Source organism: Sturnira hondurensis, unplaced genomic scaffold (genome assembly GCF_014824575.4).
Source record: "Sturnira hondurensis isolate 20B ecotype Veracruz unplaced genomic scaffold, ASM1482457v3 Scaffold0002840, whole genome shotgun sequence".
NCBI classification, from domain to species: domain Eukaryota; kingdom Metazoa; phylum Chordata; class Mammalia; order Chiroptera; family Phyllostomidae; genus Sturnira; species Sturnira hondurensis.
In genome coordinates this window covers 2,785,028-2,803,775 of record NW_028075471.1, presented here as the reverse complement: position 1 = coordinate 2,803,775, position 18,748 = coordinate 2,785,028, and the positions used below count along the sequence as shown (strand labels likewise).

General features: G+C 40.4%; 1 protein-coding gene across 1 annotated transcript in view; it reads left to right on the top strand.

Annotated features, from left to right (window-relative positions):
- ERC2 (ELKS/RAB6-interacting/CAST family member 2) overlaps window positions 1–18,748 on the top strand; it is a 669,672-nt gene that overhangs the window by 106,887 nt on the left and 544,037 nt on the right. Inside the window, exon 4 of the mRNA XM_037041287.1 lies at window positions 2,094–2,261. Within this exon, the coding sequence (XP_036897182.1) occupies window positions 2,094–2,261 (168 nt within the window). The remainder of the gene's footprint in view (window positions 1–2,093; window positions 2,262–18,748) is intronic.

Genomic DNA, 18,748 nt, shown 5'->3' with positions numbered 1-18,748 from the left:
GTGCTCAGCTGGTTTACAAGGAGCCCACAAATGCCATGCTTTATGTATACACTAAAAATACATAGATTTTTTTTAACAGATATGATGAAAATCGAAAGACAAGTATTGCTGTTATTTTTAGATTGGTAGGTGAAGATAACTTTAAAGAAAGGCCACTTGAGAATCTTCATGTTTATACCTTAATCAATTGGAACTGGAATTTTCATTCCAGTGGAATCAATTTTCACTTAGGGGAGTGAAGATCCCCAGAACATGAGCATCTCCTTTACCTTCCCAGCTCCTAGATCTCTATGGTCATCATGTGCGAAGAGGCACAGGCTTCAGATGTTGGAAGAATCTGCTGTTCTCACCCTCTGCAGTCACAGAATGTCTGTCCTCTTCCATAATGCATTCAGGGTCACTCTGCTAACTGGGCTTCAAGCACGTGTTGTCACCTGTGCTTCGCTGGTACCTCCCAGGTTCATCCTCTTCTCAGGGACAGAAGTTGGGAAAACTACTCATCTACCTTTTTATCACCTTTGACCTTTGAAAACACAACTTTGATACCCCTTTCTTGGAAAGGGGTAAGAAAAGGAGATTCTACCCCAATAACTGTTTTATCTCTAATATTACCATCTTGTCGTGGTGTGTTCTACCTAAGACTGATTCCTGTCTTTAAAATCATAAAATGTGCCTCGGCCAGTGTGGCTCAGTTTGTTGAGCTTTGTCCCACAAACCAAAAGGTTGCCAGTTTGATTCCTGGTCAGTGAACATGCCTGGGCTGCTGGTTTGGTCCCCAGTTGGGTTGCCTATGAAAGGCAGCCAATTGATGTTTCTCTCCCTTTCTTTCTTCCTCCCTTCCCCTCTCTCTAAAAATTAAATAATAAATAAGTAAATAAATAAATACCCTTACAATCATAAAATGTCAGACACTCTGTTTCAGCTTCTTTGTCTCATGAAGGAAGAGACTGCAGCTGAAAGGCTGGATGGGGGGAAGTGAGTTGTTTTGTCCTGATCCTCAGAGCTAGATTGAAGCAGAACCCAGCCTAAAACCCAGTGTTCTCTTCTCATTGTTCCAAGTTAAACCGTTTAACTCTGTGTCCTCATAGTATTTACATATCTGTTTATTGTGGTTTCTGATGGCATTCCTGAATCCTGTTTTTTAAACCTCTGCCTCCTCCTCCACCCCTTTCCATCCAAATTTTTTTTTGCTCCTAGCATAATGAGCAAAGTTTGCTATCAGATGCAGCAGTCAACTGTTTATTCCTATACCATTTCTTCTTCTCCAAGACAAATGGTTTTAACTGTTTTTGCCTGGTTGTTTTGATCTCTCTAAGTAACATGCTGGTATCACTACTTCCTGACTGTTGATAAAGCTCCTGTTCCTCAGATTCCTGGTACGGAGCGTGAGGATTAAAGTCTTCTATCACCCCAACACCCCACATCACTCACACAATTTTTTGTGGTCTTCAGAAAAAAAATCTTATGTCTCCTCATTTTATTACTGACACACGAAAAGCAGGAATTGTAATAATCTAATTTTTGAGGTAAGGTAAAAATAGGCATTTTTGGTGTGCTTTTTTTTCTTTATTTTTTGGAAAGTAGTCTTTCATAGAACTGGGGAATGGGTATCATTTTCACATTTTTTAACAGCACCACTTACTTCCTCTTGGCAACACATATTTTTCTAATGTAGGAGTGTTTTGCTACATGTCAACCTGGTTCTTCCAGATGTCTGCGGCCTGGCCCCTTGTGTTCTCCCTGTTCCTGGAGGGTGCGGCAGAGTGGGCAGTGCTGTGCCCTCCCTGGGCGCTCAAAGACACAGAGGATTAGTGTGCTCTGTTTCCCAGCTGTGGTTTCACAGTGTGGAGATACACTGCCATTTCATAATATCTGATTTCATAAATAACTTGTATTCAAAAATGTATCACTGATCGGGTATACATACAGCAGGACTTGAATGTAGACACAGGCTGTTAAAAGGCATGGCAATGAGAGTCCATAAGCAGTGGTGTGGTGGTGCTGTGCTCAGAAGGCTCGCCGCTGCCCATCCCTCCCCGGGCTTGACCGGTGGTCACTGATGACCTCTGTACCTTCTTTCTTCTTGATTTCAGGTAGATGCACTGAGATTACGACTGGAAGAGAAAGAATCTTTTCTCAATAAAAAAACGAAACAGCTGCAGGACCTCACAGAAGAGAAGGGGACACTGGCTGGGGAGATTCGAGACATGAAGGATATGTTAGAAGTGAAGGAAAGGAAAATCAATGTTCTTCAGAAAAAGGTGAGTAGCTGACACAAACCCTTTAGGCTGGGAGTTGGTGTCATCGACACTGTCACTTGAGACATTTTTGAGCATGTTGAAAAGATATTATGCTTAAAGAATTTTAGGTTAAGAAATATAAACTTTTAGCTTACTGGTATTGAACTTGCTCATGGTTGTGTCATGTCATGTTTAGCATGGTCTGTTGAATTTTCCGTTTGATTACTTGAAGACTAAATAGGATGATATTTTTCATTTGCGAGCTTAAGCTTAGAGATAACTGTACAAATTTAGATATAGTCTAAAACAATAAAAAGTCCCAAAAGTTAATCTTTCCCTTTTTCTTATGGTGAATAGAACAGAGTATTTTGTGGGTCTTAAAGATACTTTAGAGGCATTTTGTACTTACAGAAACTTTAGTAGATCTTATCCTGCCAAATCCGTACAGATTTTAGAAGGGGTAATGTTTACATCTGTTACTTAATTGGGGTCAGTGGAGAATGGATAGTAATCTCTAACCACAGTCACCTAACACAGAAGATGTTTGGCCTGGTTAGGGCCCTGCTTTCCTTCCTCCTTTCAGCAGCTTTTTTCCCCTCTCCATTGTAGAGGATCCAGATTTTGTGACAGCAGCCTGGTTTTCTTTTGGAGAATTGTCATTTGCTACTGTATACAGTTTTGGTGGGACCGCAGGGTCCCCTGCCTTTCCCCAGGAAAAGGGTAGGCTGGAAGAGAAACCAGCACCTTGTCTTTTAAGAAAATGTATTGTGAAGCAAAGAGTTCTCAGATTAATAGGCAACCAGCATGGAAACTGGATGGGAGCCAGTGGTGGCAGCAGGAGCCGGCTGGCAAGGACACTCTGCCACAGGCAGGCACATTGCCGTTGACATGTGCTGCAGCTGCAAATGGAATCTAACTGGCCTCTTCTTTTGGTGTCATTTGCCACCATCATCTCTCACCTTGTTTATATCAACAGCATCCTAGCTGTTTTTTCTGCTTCTACAGCCTATTCCTAGACAGAAGCTAGAGCAACCCTTTTAACGTAAAACCAAGCTAATCAAAACTTTCCAGTCACAACCAGCTACACAATTTGGGGGGCCCAGGGGAAAATCAAAATGTGGGGCCACGTTTTTCAAACTTTATAGTGAATTTCAGAATGGGGTAATAACAGAGCATTAAATCAAGCATGGGGCCCTTCTGAATAAGGGCTCTGTTCAGCCGCACAAGGTGCATGCCCAGGACGCTGTCTCCATTCCCAGTGGCTTACATCCTCACTCTCAGGACAGTGGTGATCATATGGATCATATTCTTAATTCAGTTCTGGCAAGATCTTTGCAGATAAGGCCCTGGTCATCGGATCCCCCTTTGAAGTTCCAGATAATTGATATAGACAACTAGAAGAGAGCTGGAAAGAGATGGCCGAGGACCCTTGGATCAAAGGGGCTATCTAGGGCAGGTGGGACTAACAGAGAACCAGTTAAGTGGAAGTTCTTGGAAAATATATGAAGGATTGCAAAGAAGTCTTTTCATTTAAATACCAAGTAGAGAATGATGACAAAAACTGACATTTATTGAACTTACCAATGTTGAGCCCTGTATGCTGGATACTCTGTTATGCTCATCACATGCACTATTTACTTTCCTTTGACCATAACCTTGTGAAGCAGGTACAATTATTAACTCCAAGAAACCGAGGAATATGGAGGCTTATGGTAGGTCTACCCAAGGCCATGCAAATCTAGATAGAAGTTTTTTTTTTAATTGTCTTTGGGAAAATGGAATAAAATTGTTATGGCAAATTAAGGGAATAAACCTCATTTCTTTTATAACTCTAGTTTTATGGTGATGACACCATGTGTGGGAGGGAATCAAGGAAGAACATCACAGTTGTTTGTTTTGCCAGGAGGTGAGACTAAACACTTTTATTCTTGAGAAACAAGTGGCAAAAATAATCTCAGTAAAGATTTTGGGAAGGCACGTCCCATGCCTAAGTGACAAATGATGACTTTTGCTGATGTGCATATTTTGTAAAATTTTGCACTTTCCTCTACAGACAGACCCAAAGGTTTGGGGACCAGTTTGAAAGTCCTAGAACAAAGGCAGTTATACATCATGGTTCCTCAGGGCAACGTAGTCACAATTCCACTTATTTAAACCACGTATGTAATGAGTTTGGAAATATTTCATGTATATTTGGAAAAGTTGTTCCACTTGGAGTGTTTTTTCACTAAATGTTTAGCAATACATTTGGGGAGGCACTGGCAACATAGCAAAGGTGTGGGGTTCTACTGTAACTGTAATCAAAGAGAAACAATCCCTAAAGTGATGCCCAGAGTTCAGTAACCAACTGGAGTCTGGAAATGATGCAAAAGCTAATATGCCGATGAAGCATTGTCTTTGGGAATGAATACTCCTTGAAGTATTGACTAAATTCAGCATAATTGGCTGTTTTAGGGCAGACCTCGATTGGAACAGCATAAGCTTTGGTTTAGAGTGGGTTGACGTGGAAGAATAATAAACTCATGTCAATGTTAGAGGTGGAATATTACTTAATATTTCTTTCTCATAGACTCTTTGGCAACCAGCACTGTGTTTTGGTGCCAGTAGAACTGGGTATGCTTCTTTCATAGCCATGTTTAACCTGGCAGGGCTAGATTTGCACCCCCTATCTGCCAGCTTTGCCTTCAGAGCCCTGAGTCTCAGAAGCCTTGTGTCCTCCACAAGCCACGCATGTTTGAGCAGCAAGCACAGGCTTGATGCTCTAACCATTTTGCTACTTGAAGAAGGAAGTAAAGTTGAATAAATGGCGAACTCCCCCTCCGATGTGGCAGAATATCTCTGATTAAGCTTTTATAGAAAAACAGAAGTCATCAAGAATGGGTTTTTGGTCCTACCACCATATTTTTGACTACGCCATAATCCAAGATATGGAATTCTTTTATTAGGGGACAGAAATGTGCATGGATGAAAATCGTTTAGTGGAATATCCCCTTGTGGCCGCGACGCTGAGGTTAGAGGAGCAGCATAGATTTTCTGCTGCAGGCATAGCATTCCGCACTGGTACCTGAATTCAAACTGCAGTTGATGAAGTGCTACCTGACTCTTGAGTCATTTTTGTAGGAAATGTCATAAAACCTTGACGACATTGTACATTTGGAAAGTGTATAATGCCCAGGGCTTTAGGACATGGTAGTATTATTTGAACCAGATAAAATTCTGTTATTCAGCCCATAGATTCTTGCAGCATGAACTTAATACCTGAGATATTTTTTTAAAAAGCCATTAAACTGGACAAAAATTCGATATCCATTTTCATTCTAAGTTGCGGTTCCACAAGCACTGTGAATTTATAGAGCAGAGGCACTTTATTTATTAGGGGTAGAAAAACAGATGGTGATTCCTCTGGAAGCCAAATCCACTAGCTCTCTACTGGGCTTCATTGATTGCCCTGAGGGTTGCAAAGAGCCGGGAGAGGTGAGTGGAGGTGGCTTCTGGCAATGATGCTATGGACCTGCCCACATCACCAGCTTTATTCTACCCATTTGGAAGGGTGGTGGTGAAAATTCTGAATGGCTATATGTTGAGCGGTAAGGATACAACAGGTTATTACCCTACTTGGATTCTTCATGAAGTTGATAAGAAAAAGTAATATCTGAGAAGATAACTACAGGACATAGAATTTCCACTTTGGTGTAAAATTGATGTAAGATATGGAGGACTTTTTGATTCAGTCAATCTCTTTCTCAGTGTTTAAACATCCAGTTGAACTTTTGTATTTATTACTGGCAAACCTCCTAATTTTTTGAACATGTGCAAAGTCATATTCATTTTGCATTTACTGAGTGTTTCCTCTATGTCAGTCAGTCACTTCTCTGAATCCTGGAGGTTCACAGATAAGTAAGACATTGTCCACTTCTCAAGCAGCTGGCAGTCTGATTGGGGAAATAGACATGCATAATCCAAAATATATGTTTGGTGGAAAGCAATGTGGCACATAACGAGAAGCAAACAGCTTGATGAATGCAAACAGCAGAAGCTAATTCTAGCTACTTTAAGCAAAAGGGAATTTATTGCAAGAGTATTCAGAGCCTCAGTGTCTGGCTGGTAGAACCAGATTTGGGGAACAATCGAGAACCAGGAAGGCTCTAGGAGACCAAGGAAAGGCAGGCGGTGCCATGATCTCATAACCACTGTGTAGTCAGAGGTCTTCTACGCTGATGGCTGTCCTCCTGCCCTCGTCTCTCTTTCCTTACGTCGCGCTGTTGGTCAGCATTCAGAGTCCTGAGACAAGTATCTCTCCTGGCAGGATCTAAACAGTCCCTCTCTAGAAGGAATGTCAGAAATGCAGTTCTAAGCTTTCCACCTGGACTTTCCACTCGGTTCTGCCACTTACTCAGGAAAAGTCTTTGCTGATACTGCAGTCTGAGACAGATCTCACACTCCTTGAGAACCACTTCCCGGCCCAGTTTGAAGTGATGCAGCCCTTTAGTGAATGTTGGCTTCCCTCCCAGGACTAAGTTCCTTGAGTGTCCCAATTGTGATTATCAAGATACCTCCAGTTCCTTGCAAAATTGTTGGCAAGTGATGGTCCTCTATTTTATGTTAGCAGATTCTGAATGAATGAGAACTCAGGAGAAGGGAAATCACTTTAAGGTCCTCTCTTGGCCCAGGAATATTGCTGGCTGCGACAAGAGTCATTTGTCCTGGTGAAATGTCAAATCTACTCATTCCCAGGACAGTACGTTCTGTGTAGGCTACATGAGGGAGCTATCCAATGAATAATAAACTTGGGTGAAGAAATGACTGTTGATCTACCCACATATAACACCTCCAGCTTCTGTTCCATTACACTGGGAAGGTAAAGAGGAATGAACCTCCGAGAAAGGGCACTTGGCCATTCTTCCCTCATTTTCCTTTTTAATAAAAAAAGTATCATTTATCCAGAATACTGTCTTGTTCTATAAAGAGGATGCTTCCTCTTCCATTTCTCACTTCTAAAAGTGACATAATGATATTGCTGATTATTCATGGTCATTTCTAATTGTGAACATGCAAATGATAATTTTTATAGCAAAAGGATTATCTACTATTGATTGAGCCTTTACTATAAACCAAACACTGTGCTAAGGGCTTTGCATCTTGAGGTTACATGTTCTTAGAACAAAGCTAATGACATGTAGGTACTATCATAATTTCTATTTTTAAAATTGGAGGCTGTACTGATAGTTGTGAGTTTGTTGTCATTTTATAGTTCATGTTTTTTTATAGATCATCTTCTTTTTCTCAGATAAGTCCCTTTAACATTTCATATAATAAGGGCTTGGTGATAATGAACTCCATTAACTTTATCTTATCTGGGAAGCACTTTATCTGCCCTTCCAGTCTAAACGATAGCTTACTGGGTAGAGTCCTCATGGATGTAGGTCCTTGCCTTTCATGACTCTGAATACTTCTTTCCAGCCCTTTCTTGCCTGCAAGATTTCTTTTGAAAAGTCAGCTGATAGTCTTATGGGAACTCCTTTGTAGGGAGGATGGGGGCAAAGTTACAGGGAATAAGAAGCATAAATGGTAGGTACAAAATAGACAGGAGGAGGTTAATAATAGTATAGGAAATGGAGAAGCCAAATAACTGATATGTATGACCCATGGACATGAACTAAGGTTGAGGGGGTGGTGCTGGTGGAAGGGGGCATGCAGGGCAGAGGGGAATAAAGGGGAAAATGGAACAACTGTAATAGCATAATCAATAAAATATATTAAAAAAATTGGAGGCTGTGATTTAGAGAATAACTTGCCCCGAGTCACAGGGCAGGGATGACACTAGATGGAGCTCTTCTTAATCACAACACTATTCTGGTCTTTTTCTGCTTTATGATCCTGCCTCCCTCAAGAGACAAGTGGGATCATTAACTTTTAGGGATTAACTAAGTTCTAATTTGAGCAACATACTGAGGTTTATCTAAAAGCTGCTTATTTTTAAAACCAAACAAGCGGAGATACTTTCACTAAATAATCTGACAAAAAATAGAAAAGCAATATAATTAGTAAAATACAATGTTGGGTCTGAATATATATTTGTGTGTGTGTATATATATATATATATATAGCCATATTTAAAAAAATAAAGATCACAGTGACCTTTAGTTTCTGTTATTTTTCTCCACAGGATTCTGCCTGTACTATTCTAAGCCATTCGAGTGTTTTGCTGCCTCATTTTCAAAGGATTACACCATTTTTAAAATTTTTTAAAAATATATTTTATTAATTATGCCATTACAGTTGTTCTATTCCCCCCTCATTCCCCTCCACCCTGCACACCCCCTCCCCCACCATTCCCCCCCCAAGTTTATGACCACATGTCTCAAGTTCTTTAGATTCTATATTTCCCATACTGTTCTTGCCCTCCCCCCCGTCTATTTTCTACCTACTATCTCTGCTACTTATTCTCTGTACCTTCTCCCCCCTTCTCCTCCTCCCACTCCCCTGTTGCTAGCCCTTCATGTGATCTCCATTTCTATGGTTCCACTCCTGATCTAGCTGTCCTCTTAGCTTGCTTTTGTTTTAGGTGTGGTTGTTAATAACTGTGAGTTTGCTGTCCTTTAGATTGCTCTATGAGCAAAGCTTTCATTTAGATTGGAAGGACAGATAAAGTGCTTCTCAGATAAGATCAAATTCAAGGAGTTCATCATCACCAAGCCCTTATTATGTGAAATGTTAAAGGGACTTATCTAAGAAAAAGAAGATAAAAAATATGAACAGTGAAAGGATTACACCATTTTTGCTGTCATATTACATCATATTACATCATTTTTGCTGTCAAGTTGTTTCAATTTGTTTTGATTGTTGGCTTAAAGGACTGAGACCTCAAGAGATGATTTGAGAAATCTAAGTAGCTTTCCTGGACTATTCACAGGTGAACTCACGATTTGGGAGACCCCTCACCTTATCTGGGAAGCTGCTCACCTCATCTGGGTTGGTGGCCTGATGTCTAACCTTGGTGTACATGAGCTCCCACTGCCTCTAAAGGCAGGAACGAGGATGGCGTCTCAGGATCGAGCACTACCAAGGTGGCCGTGCCTCTAAGGCAGTGGTTCTCAACTAGCGACACTTTACACCCACCACCTCTTCTCCAGGAATATTTGACAATGTCTGGAGATAGTTTGAATTGTCACAGCTGGGGAATTGCTAGAAGCACCCAGTGGGGAGATTCCAGGGGTGCTGCTAAACATCCTACAATGTACCAAAGAGACACCTCTAGCCCCTGCCCTCCACCCCTGCCAAGCAAATAATTATCCAGACCAAACCCTTGTCTATCCTGTGTATGGACTGCCTACTCATCTTGGCTCTTACAGCTCCCTGCCTTTAGGTAGTATTTCTTTTCTTTTTTTTTTAAATTTTATTTACTTATCTTTAGTGGAGAAGGGAAGGAGAGAAGGAGAGAAGTATCAACGTATGGTACTCTCGTATCATATCAATGATATGATACTCGTACATATCAATGTACGCCTCTCGTGAGTCCCCTGCCGGGAACTGGCCTGCAACCCAGGCATGTGTCCTGACTGGGAATCGAACCATGATCCTGTGGTTCACAGGCCCGCGCTCTATCCACTGAGCTATGCCAGCCAGGGCAGGTAGTATTTCTTAAAATAATTTTATTCTCTGGATAGTAGAAATTTCTCTCCGCTCTGAATATTGTTTCAGCTGATATGATTAACGTTTTTAGCTATACTTTTCTCTGGCATAATTATAGGCCATTTATAGAGGTGAACATCTTATGTATGTGTATGTGTGTATGAGTGTTTATGCTTTAACTATTACTTTCTATTTTATATTTTCACTATTTATACTTATTAAGAGTATATATATAGCACACTTGAACTATTCAAATTATTACAATTATTAAAACAGATCTGACCACACTAATCATATCAACTAATTTGGATGGGCGGCTGGTCAGCTATAGTATAGGGAACATAAAATAAAGCATCTGACTTAGAACAGAGATGGGTCGTGCTGCTGACATCACCCAGTTTTAAATTTCTTTGGCTAAATGCCAGCATTCTAGTCACTTGGAAAGGTGATTTTTAAAACTAAATTTTTCCTGACTGCCCTCAAAATGCACTTTATTTTGGGCTGAAAATCAGATTCCTACATTCACATTAAATATATAATTTTATATATTTTATCTAGTCACTTGGAATATGGTAACATTTTATGTTCAGTATGGACTGAATGTAGATTTAACCAATGCGTTGCTTAAATATTTTGTAACTAAAAAAGTATTGTCTAGATTAGTGTTTGTAATTTTCCTTTTTTAAAAAATATTTTTGTTTCAGGATTCTTAGGGTATAATACCAGAAGTGAAATTGTCAGGTCAGAAGGCAGCTCCATTTTTAGTTTTCTGAGGAAATTCCATACTGTTTTCCACCAGCCTACATTCCCATCAACAGTGAACTAAGTCCCCTTTTTGCCACAACCTTGTCAGCACTTGTTGTTTGTTGATGTGTTTATGATAGCCGTTCTGACTGGTGTGAAGTTTCCCCCTCCCACTCTCTCTGCTGATAACCCGCCATGTGATCTCCATTTCTGTGATTCTGTTCCTGTTCTAGTTGTTTGCTTAGTTTGTTTTTAGGTTCAGTTGTTAATAGCTATCAGTTTGTTGTCATTGTACTGTTCATAGTTTTGATCTTCTTTTTCTCAGATAAGTCCCTTTAACATTTCATGTAATAAGGGCTTGGTGATGATGAACCCCTTTAACTTGACCTTATCTGGGAAGCATTTTATCTGTCCTTCGATTCTAAATGATAGCTTTGCTGGATAGAGTAATCTTGGATGTAAGTCCTTGCCTTTTGTGACTTGGTATGCTTCTTTCCAGACCCTTCTTGCCTACAAGGTTTCTTTTGAGAAATCAGCTGCTAATCTAATGGGAACTCTTTTGTAAATTACTGTCCCCTTTTCTCTTGCTGCTTTTAAGATTCTCTCCTTATTTTTAATCTTGGGTAATGTAATTATGATGTGCCTTGGTGTGTACTTCCTTGGGTCCAACTTTTTGGGGACTGTCTGAGCTTCTTGGACTTCCTGCGAGTCTATTTCCTTTGCCAGATTAGGGAAGTTCTCCTTCCTTATTTGCTCAAATAAGTTTTCCATTTCTTGGTCTTCCTCTTCTCCTTCTGGCACCCCTATGATTTAGATGTTGGAACATTTAAAGTTGTCCTGGAGGTTCTTAAGCCTCTCCTCATTCTTTTTTTTTTTTTTTGAATCTTGTTTCTTCATTCTCTTCTGGATGAATGTTTCTTTCTTCCTTCTGCTCCAAACCATTGATTTGAGTCCTGGTTTCCTTCCCATCACTGTTGATTCCTTGTACATTTTCTTTTATTTCACTTTTCATAGCCTTCATTTTTTCCTCTAATTTGCTACCATATTCAACCAATTCTATGAGCATCCTGATTACCCATGTTTTGAACTGTGCATCTGGTAGCTTGGATATCTCTTCATCACTTACTTATATTTTTTTCTGGAGCTCTGACCAGTTCTTTCATTTGGGCCATTTTTTTTTGTCTCGGTGCATCTGTTATGTAGTAAGGGGCAGAGCCTTAGGTTTTCACCAGGGTGGGGCTACCTATGTTGCTGTGTTGTGATGCTGTATGTGGGGGAGGGGTTCAAGAGGGAACAATGCCACTTGCTCGGCTCTCTTCTGGTTTTCAGTCACTTCCCCCCACTACCCACAATCAAATTGGGCCTGTCTGGTGCTGATTCCCATGTGGGTGTGTTTGTGTATGTTCTAGGACCCTGTGAGTCTCTTTAATAAACTCTCCTGTAAGGCTGGGAGTTTCTCCTGCTAGTGCCTCAACCCCCACAGGTGTTTTCAGTCAGAGGCTTTGAAGCTTTATTTCCCCATACTGGAACACTGGGTCGTATGGTCTGCCTTATTTCCTAGTTTTCCTCCCCATTTATCTGCACATGAATGTGGTACTGCATAGTCTACAAGCTGCCACGTTGCCAGGAGTCCTCTCAACCTGGCTGCCTGTTTCTGCCCCTCTTACAGGTCTGGATAAATGTTTCTTCTTTAATTCGTTTGTTGTTGGACTTTCATACAATTCAATTTTCTGTCAGTTGTTTTTTATTTTTAAATTTGTTGTTGTCCTCCTTTTGGTTGTGCAAAGAGACATAGTGTGTCTACCTATGCCTTCATCTGGGCCAGAAGTCTGTATTCTGTCTTTATTGTGACATGAAGTTGATGCCTAGGGTTCTACTGTTAATTAAATTCCGCAGGAAAAATTATTGACGAGCCTGGAATAATCACTCTTGTTAGTGATAACCTAGGGGACAAACAGGTTGGTGATTTTACTAGTTGATCATATTGGTCAGAAGTCCATTCTACCTCAGTGAAGTGATGTTTTGAAGGTCACTTTGTGTCTCCTGAGTAGAGGTTGTGGCTTCCTTGGTAAACTTAAGCTTCTTTGTGAATCAGTGAATTCACTGTCCTCCTCCTTCATGTATATTGCTTTCATTCTGAGGTATTTGAAATTGCCTTTCTTTTAAAGATGACACAGATGAAATGAAATTTTATTATCCAAAGAATCAAAGCTAAAATATTCACCTTCTAATAGAGCAACTAAAGAGATCTAGGGATGCCTATTCATTTAGCATCTACAGTCATTGTCCTCAATTAGGTGCATCTTTCAACCCCTTCACTCTATTGAATAAAACTCAATATTATTTGATTTTAAAAGGCATGTTAAAATGGGTATTCTGATGAAGCATGGACAATCCTGAAGACAGAATATGAGAGTGTACCTGGAAGACACTTGATGGACCCTCTTAGTCGAACCTTTTAATTTTTCCACATAGGGCACAGAGTTTTTGAGTGATGAAATGATTTGTTTAGTGTTACTGGGCTAATTAATGACAGAACCTGGGCTCTGATTATACTTTTCTTTTTTCTTCTCTCCATGACCCTATGATATCCAAGGCATTGAGCACCACTGCCCTATTCTGGTCAGCATGTCTTCTTCCTTTCCTCATATCCAGTCATCCAATAATATATAGCAAACATCTATAACAATCTAGGATACATAGGCTATTGAAGAGGATGTAGTTTGTGCCCTGTGGGATCTTATACTCATGGGGAAAAATCACTAAATAGGCAACTAGAGGGCAGTGTGTGATTCGTGCTATACCAACCAGGTGTATGGTACACTTAGGAGGGACGTCTCACCTATTATGGAGAGTCAGATGGTCAAGGAAGACTTCTGGAAAAGTTGATGACTAAACAAAGATCTCACGAACAGCATTTGTGAAGGATTGGCTGGAAGGCAGCACAGTGCATTTGGTGGAATTAGAAATAATTTCATATAGATGGACCCGCTCCCCTGCCTCACTTAGGAAATAAATTTCATAAAAGGTTTCATATTCTTTGTCTTCTAGCAATCAAATATGTTTTATAATTAAATTTTGGGAGTCCATTTGACTTCCATATTATAAATATTTCCTTTTAGTCCCTTGTGTCTTGCAAGTGGCAATAGTGATTATCTTTGTTATTTCAGGATGCAGTTCAGGGCTATATCATTCTCAGGACACTGATTCTTATTCAGTGACAGAGCTGATTCTGAGCCAGGGGAGGCACATTCTCTTTTAAATAAATATTTGCTTCTGGGTTAAGACCTTAGATTCTGTACTCAATTTCAGTATGATAGACATTTTTAAAAGCTTTGTTTATAATTACCTGCAATTCCTTGAAGATTTAAAATAGAACTGGCCGGAGTGTCCTGACCATGGCTGCTACCTGAATGGGCACATGCATCTTGACACACCTGTCCATCTCAGCTGCCAGCAGTCATTTTTTGATATGGGATTAGAGCTGGTTGAGCCTTTACATATTTCAGTCTGGAGATGATTCTGTTTTGCTTCCCACATACTCCCCAGGCTATTTGATTTAAATCAAACTTATTTATGTGGGAAAGGAAATTTCCTGTCTTTTTTTACGTATCCTGTGTTTGGCGATGGATTCTACTTTTCTGTGAATAGTTTACACATATCTGTATTAGCATTTATCATGTTATAATGTACAGAAAAGTCCATAATTCAAAACTTTAATAATATGTGTCTAAGCTTTCCATTTATAAGAATAAATGTGAAGTGGGGGTAACGTGTTATTGGGGCATATGACCCAGTTATTGCTGCTAAGGGGCACCTTCAAACTGCTCTGATAGTGCAGTCTCATTGCCACTTTCCCCTTTCATACTTATCTGATTATAACACTCCCTTTGCAAAGTAAAAGATGTAATTGCTTTAACAGACTATTTTCGCAGAAGCCACACTCTAAATTCATGGCACAGAGTACATGGTGCCTTCATCATAGCACTTTATCACACTTACCTCCTTTTCAGATTGCCTATGGAGAACCAGTGAAAACACCCACATGCAATCACTTCTTGGATACTATAATTAGAGTTCGTAAAAGTAATTAACAAGTCTAACAAAAATGCTATGGTAGGTCATATTCTAAGATGGCCCACCAGATTTCCCACCTCCCTCATACATATTCCCTGAATAATGCCCAGGACAGTGACTGTGATGTACTTTACACCCATGATTAAATTATGTTCTATGGCACAGCTGACTTTAAGAAAGGGAGACCATCTTTCCCTTTCACGTGATTCTTTCATACGACCTAATTACATGATCCTTTTAAATCTGGATCCTAAGGTCAAAAATAGGAAAGGCAGAGATTGAAATAGGAGGGGGATTTGCTGCCTGAGAAATTCTCTATTGTTGACTTGCAGATGGCAAATCCCATGGCAGGGGATTTGCAATCCCATGTGGCAAGGGATTGGGGCAGTCTTGGGGGTTGAAAGTGTCTCCCACTGACAGCCAGCAAGGGGAGCAAGGACCTCAGTCCCAAGAAAACAAGAAGCTGCATTTTGCCACTAACAGGAATAAGCTTAGAAACAGACATTTCTTTAGAGCTTCCAGACAAATTCTCATTCTGGCTGGCACTGATTTCATCCTTGCGATACCCTGCCACACTGGACTTCTGACCTTTAAAACTGTAAGTGGATAGATGGATGTTGTTTTAAGCCACTAAATTGTTGATGGTATTTTGTTACACAGCAAGAGAAAACTTAAACAAGTGAAATATTAAGACTCTTCAGTAGTAACAAAGTTTTCACAGAAATCCAGAGGCAAGTAAGTAGTGGTTGAGTTCACAGGATACTGAGGAGTGTTGGCTCACTAAGGTTGTATCACTGTAACTGTAATGCAGGCAGTTTCCAGTACCTTTGTCTGCTTAGCTTAGAAACCATGGGCATTTTGATGAATTTTTATAATTTTAGGGGGATTGCATTATTTCAAAAAGTAGACATAGAATTGCACCTTTATTATACTTTTTAGATTCTACTATTTCAGGCTGCAAAACTAAGATTTATTAAAACATGATGTTATATGTTTGTGTCTGCTTCCCCTTAAGTCCTGAGCTCAGCAAAGGAAATGAGTACATCTTAGTCATCTTTTTATCCATAGTACCAAAGACTGTGCTTGGTACCTTGTAGGTGCTTAATAAATCTACCTGGAAAACTGGGGTTGACATGAGTGAATAAACAAATCTGTCTAAACTTCTGTGAGATTCAGGATGAGTAAACAAATAGGAATGGCTGTGCTCCAATAAAACTTTATTTACAAAAACAGGCAGTTGGGCAGATTTGACCTATGGTCTATAGCTTGCTGAACTCTGGTGTAGATCACAGTTATTATTGCCTAGAAGCAATTGTAACATATAACAACCCTCGTAGAAAGTTAGAGATTTTTTTTGTATACTCCAAATATTTGATAGAGTTGATAAAGGTATACTTCTCTGGGGGGCTATATTTACTATTTACCTCAGATCCTGGTGTAATGGGAAGTTACACGAGGGTTAGATTCAGGTTTATGGGTTAGATTTCCAAGTTACATTTGGTTAGTTTCTGTTACATTCTGTAGCTTTCTTATGAATAATGTCTGAATGAATCAAAGCTAAGCAAACAGAATAGGCTCCAATGAACAGCACCTATTGACTTAGGGTGGAAATATTACTTTCTCTAGTATTGAAATATGAAGTTAAACTTTAGGTCAGATATGATACTTTGACTTATAAAACTGTATGAAGAGGAGCATACATATCCCCAGGGTCTGTCCAAATTATGAATGTTTATGTGCTTGAATAGCTAGAGGCATAGATGAGGGTGCTTAGTGGGAAGGTAGGAATTGGGGCAAGGATCCTTTGCTGCCATTCCAGGTCAACAGCACTGTTACAGAACAGAGGTCCAAGGGAGGGGCAATATTTGGCCCACCCAGGGATGCCAAAAACTGTTACAGAAATAACAGCCTCCCACCCCCACCCCAAGGACAGTATACTAATACTGTCCTGACCACCTACTGGGCTCATCTGTCTGCCACCAGAGGAAAGACAGCTCTCAATGCCAGAGATTTGTGAAAAAGAAAGGAAAGGTTTATTTAAAGCTATACAGATTAAAAGTAGTGACCCAATGTCCCCATTAATATATCAAAGTCATTTAGGATACCCATAGACTCCCACAGTGCTCCCTTCCCCCCCTGCCCTAATTCAGGGTACTGTAACTCAGGAAAACAGCACACGTCCATGTTTCAGGGTGCTGGTACCATCAGCTGTGTCATCATTCAGGCAGGATCTCCAATTAATTCAAAGTCATGTAGCACCTTCTCACAGTCCACTGGCAAGAGTTCTTTGTACCCATTTTTCCAGGCAAAGTCTCTCCTTCCCAGGCCATGCGGCCAAAGGGAGCACCCCAAAGCTCGTGGGCCTCTTCTACCAAAGCTGCAAAGGTCTGCACTCCACCAAAAGTGTGTGGCTTTCTTCTTCAATTGGCTTTAAGGGTCCCCACTCTGGCAAAGCTACTTGGTTCTCCTTCACCTGTCCAAAAGGGGGTCCTCACTCTGCTAAATCTGCATGGCTCTCTCTGCTAAAGCTACACGGGGATTCTCTCTCACATGGCTGGGGGAAGTCCCCATTCTTGCCAAAAGTGCATGGTTCCCTCCCCACAGGGCTGCCATATCTGCATTTGAATCCCGGAGCCAGTCCTCCTTTGCAGTCCCATTTCCGACTCCTCCCACAGCCGGCTACACCTGCCAGCACTCCCATATATTCCGAGTTTCTTGTGCTGCCATAGTGAGTCTGGGCAGGCATGGCCCCATGTCTGGAGCCAGTCAACTCCAAGCTCTCACACAGGCTCTGTAACACAGGGGACCTGCCCCCAGTTACATCTTGGGTGGAAGTCACTTCCATCCTCCTGGCTCAAAGGATGGCCACAGCTATTTAACATATCTGTGCAGCCAGTTAAAGGTTGTAGATATGTTAAATGACCACGCTAGAGATTAGCTGTAAAGCCTTTGCTGTACAAAACAGCTCTCAATGGCCCTGATCCATTTGTTCCTTCCCCCACTCACACCTGTGGGGAAGAGGGGTGGGGACATCTTAATATTTCCTGGGCACCTTGAGTTCTGGACCCTGGACCAAGGGATATTCCAAATCCCTTTTAGGGTCCCCCCTCTTTGCTGCACCCTGTTATAGCACTTCATTAGACCTTGTAGGGGAGCATTCTTTAAAAGAGGTTGCTGGGAGGTACAAAATATGAGGGAGCTGGGTGCAAGACAAGTGGGAGCTATCAATCAAAGCTGCTGTGTTTACCAATTCTTCATCACGTAATTCGTCTTAAGAAACAGCTGTAGGCATAGAATTAGTCACAACCTTGTTCATAGTGTGATTCTTTAACTTTTGTCTGACCCATGAAAATGTTATAAAGTAGAGGAGTGACTAAATAAATGATAGTATGCTTCTCCATGGAAATTCAGCCAATAGAAATTATGTTATAGAGGGATGTTTAATGACAGAAAGATACTCACATTATTTCATTAATGGAAATAGACTCTTTATAATATGTATGTAGAGGAAATGGTCAGAGGATGCATTTTCTCACACTCTCGCTGCCATAGTCTAACCCTATTTTTGTTTCGAAGGTGTATGTAAACGCACATATACATGCCTGTATGCCTGTTTCAGTATAATTCATTTGTAAGAGCAGGAACTATGACAGGCCTGGCTTTGAATCTCAAATCATGGGCTTTTACCCTAAGGCAACTTACTTACATTTTCTTTGCTTCATTTTCCCTATCTTTGGAATGAGGATAAGCTCACATCTCACTTCCAGTCTCAATTCTTCTCAACATAAGTAGGCTTTTGGGAAGCATCTGTTGAAAGAACGGAGTGCCCAGCAGTGTTGGTACATAACAAATTATATTAAAAATTGGTTTTATGTGTTAGACCTGTTGACTCAATGAACTTGGAAAGAAGATGAAATTACTTTATAAAGATGATTTTAAATTAATTTTTAAATTTACAAATGGTAAAATGCAGCTTTTGTGTTGTATAGTTTGTGGGTTTTGACAAAAGCATACACTTGTGTAACTACCTCCACAATCATGATACAGGACAGTTC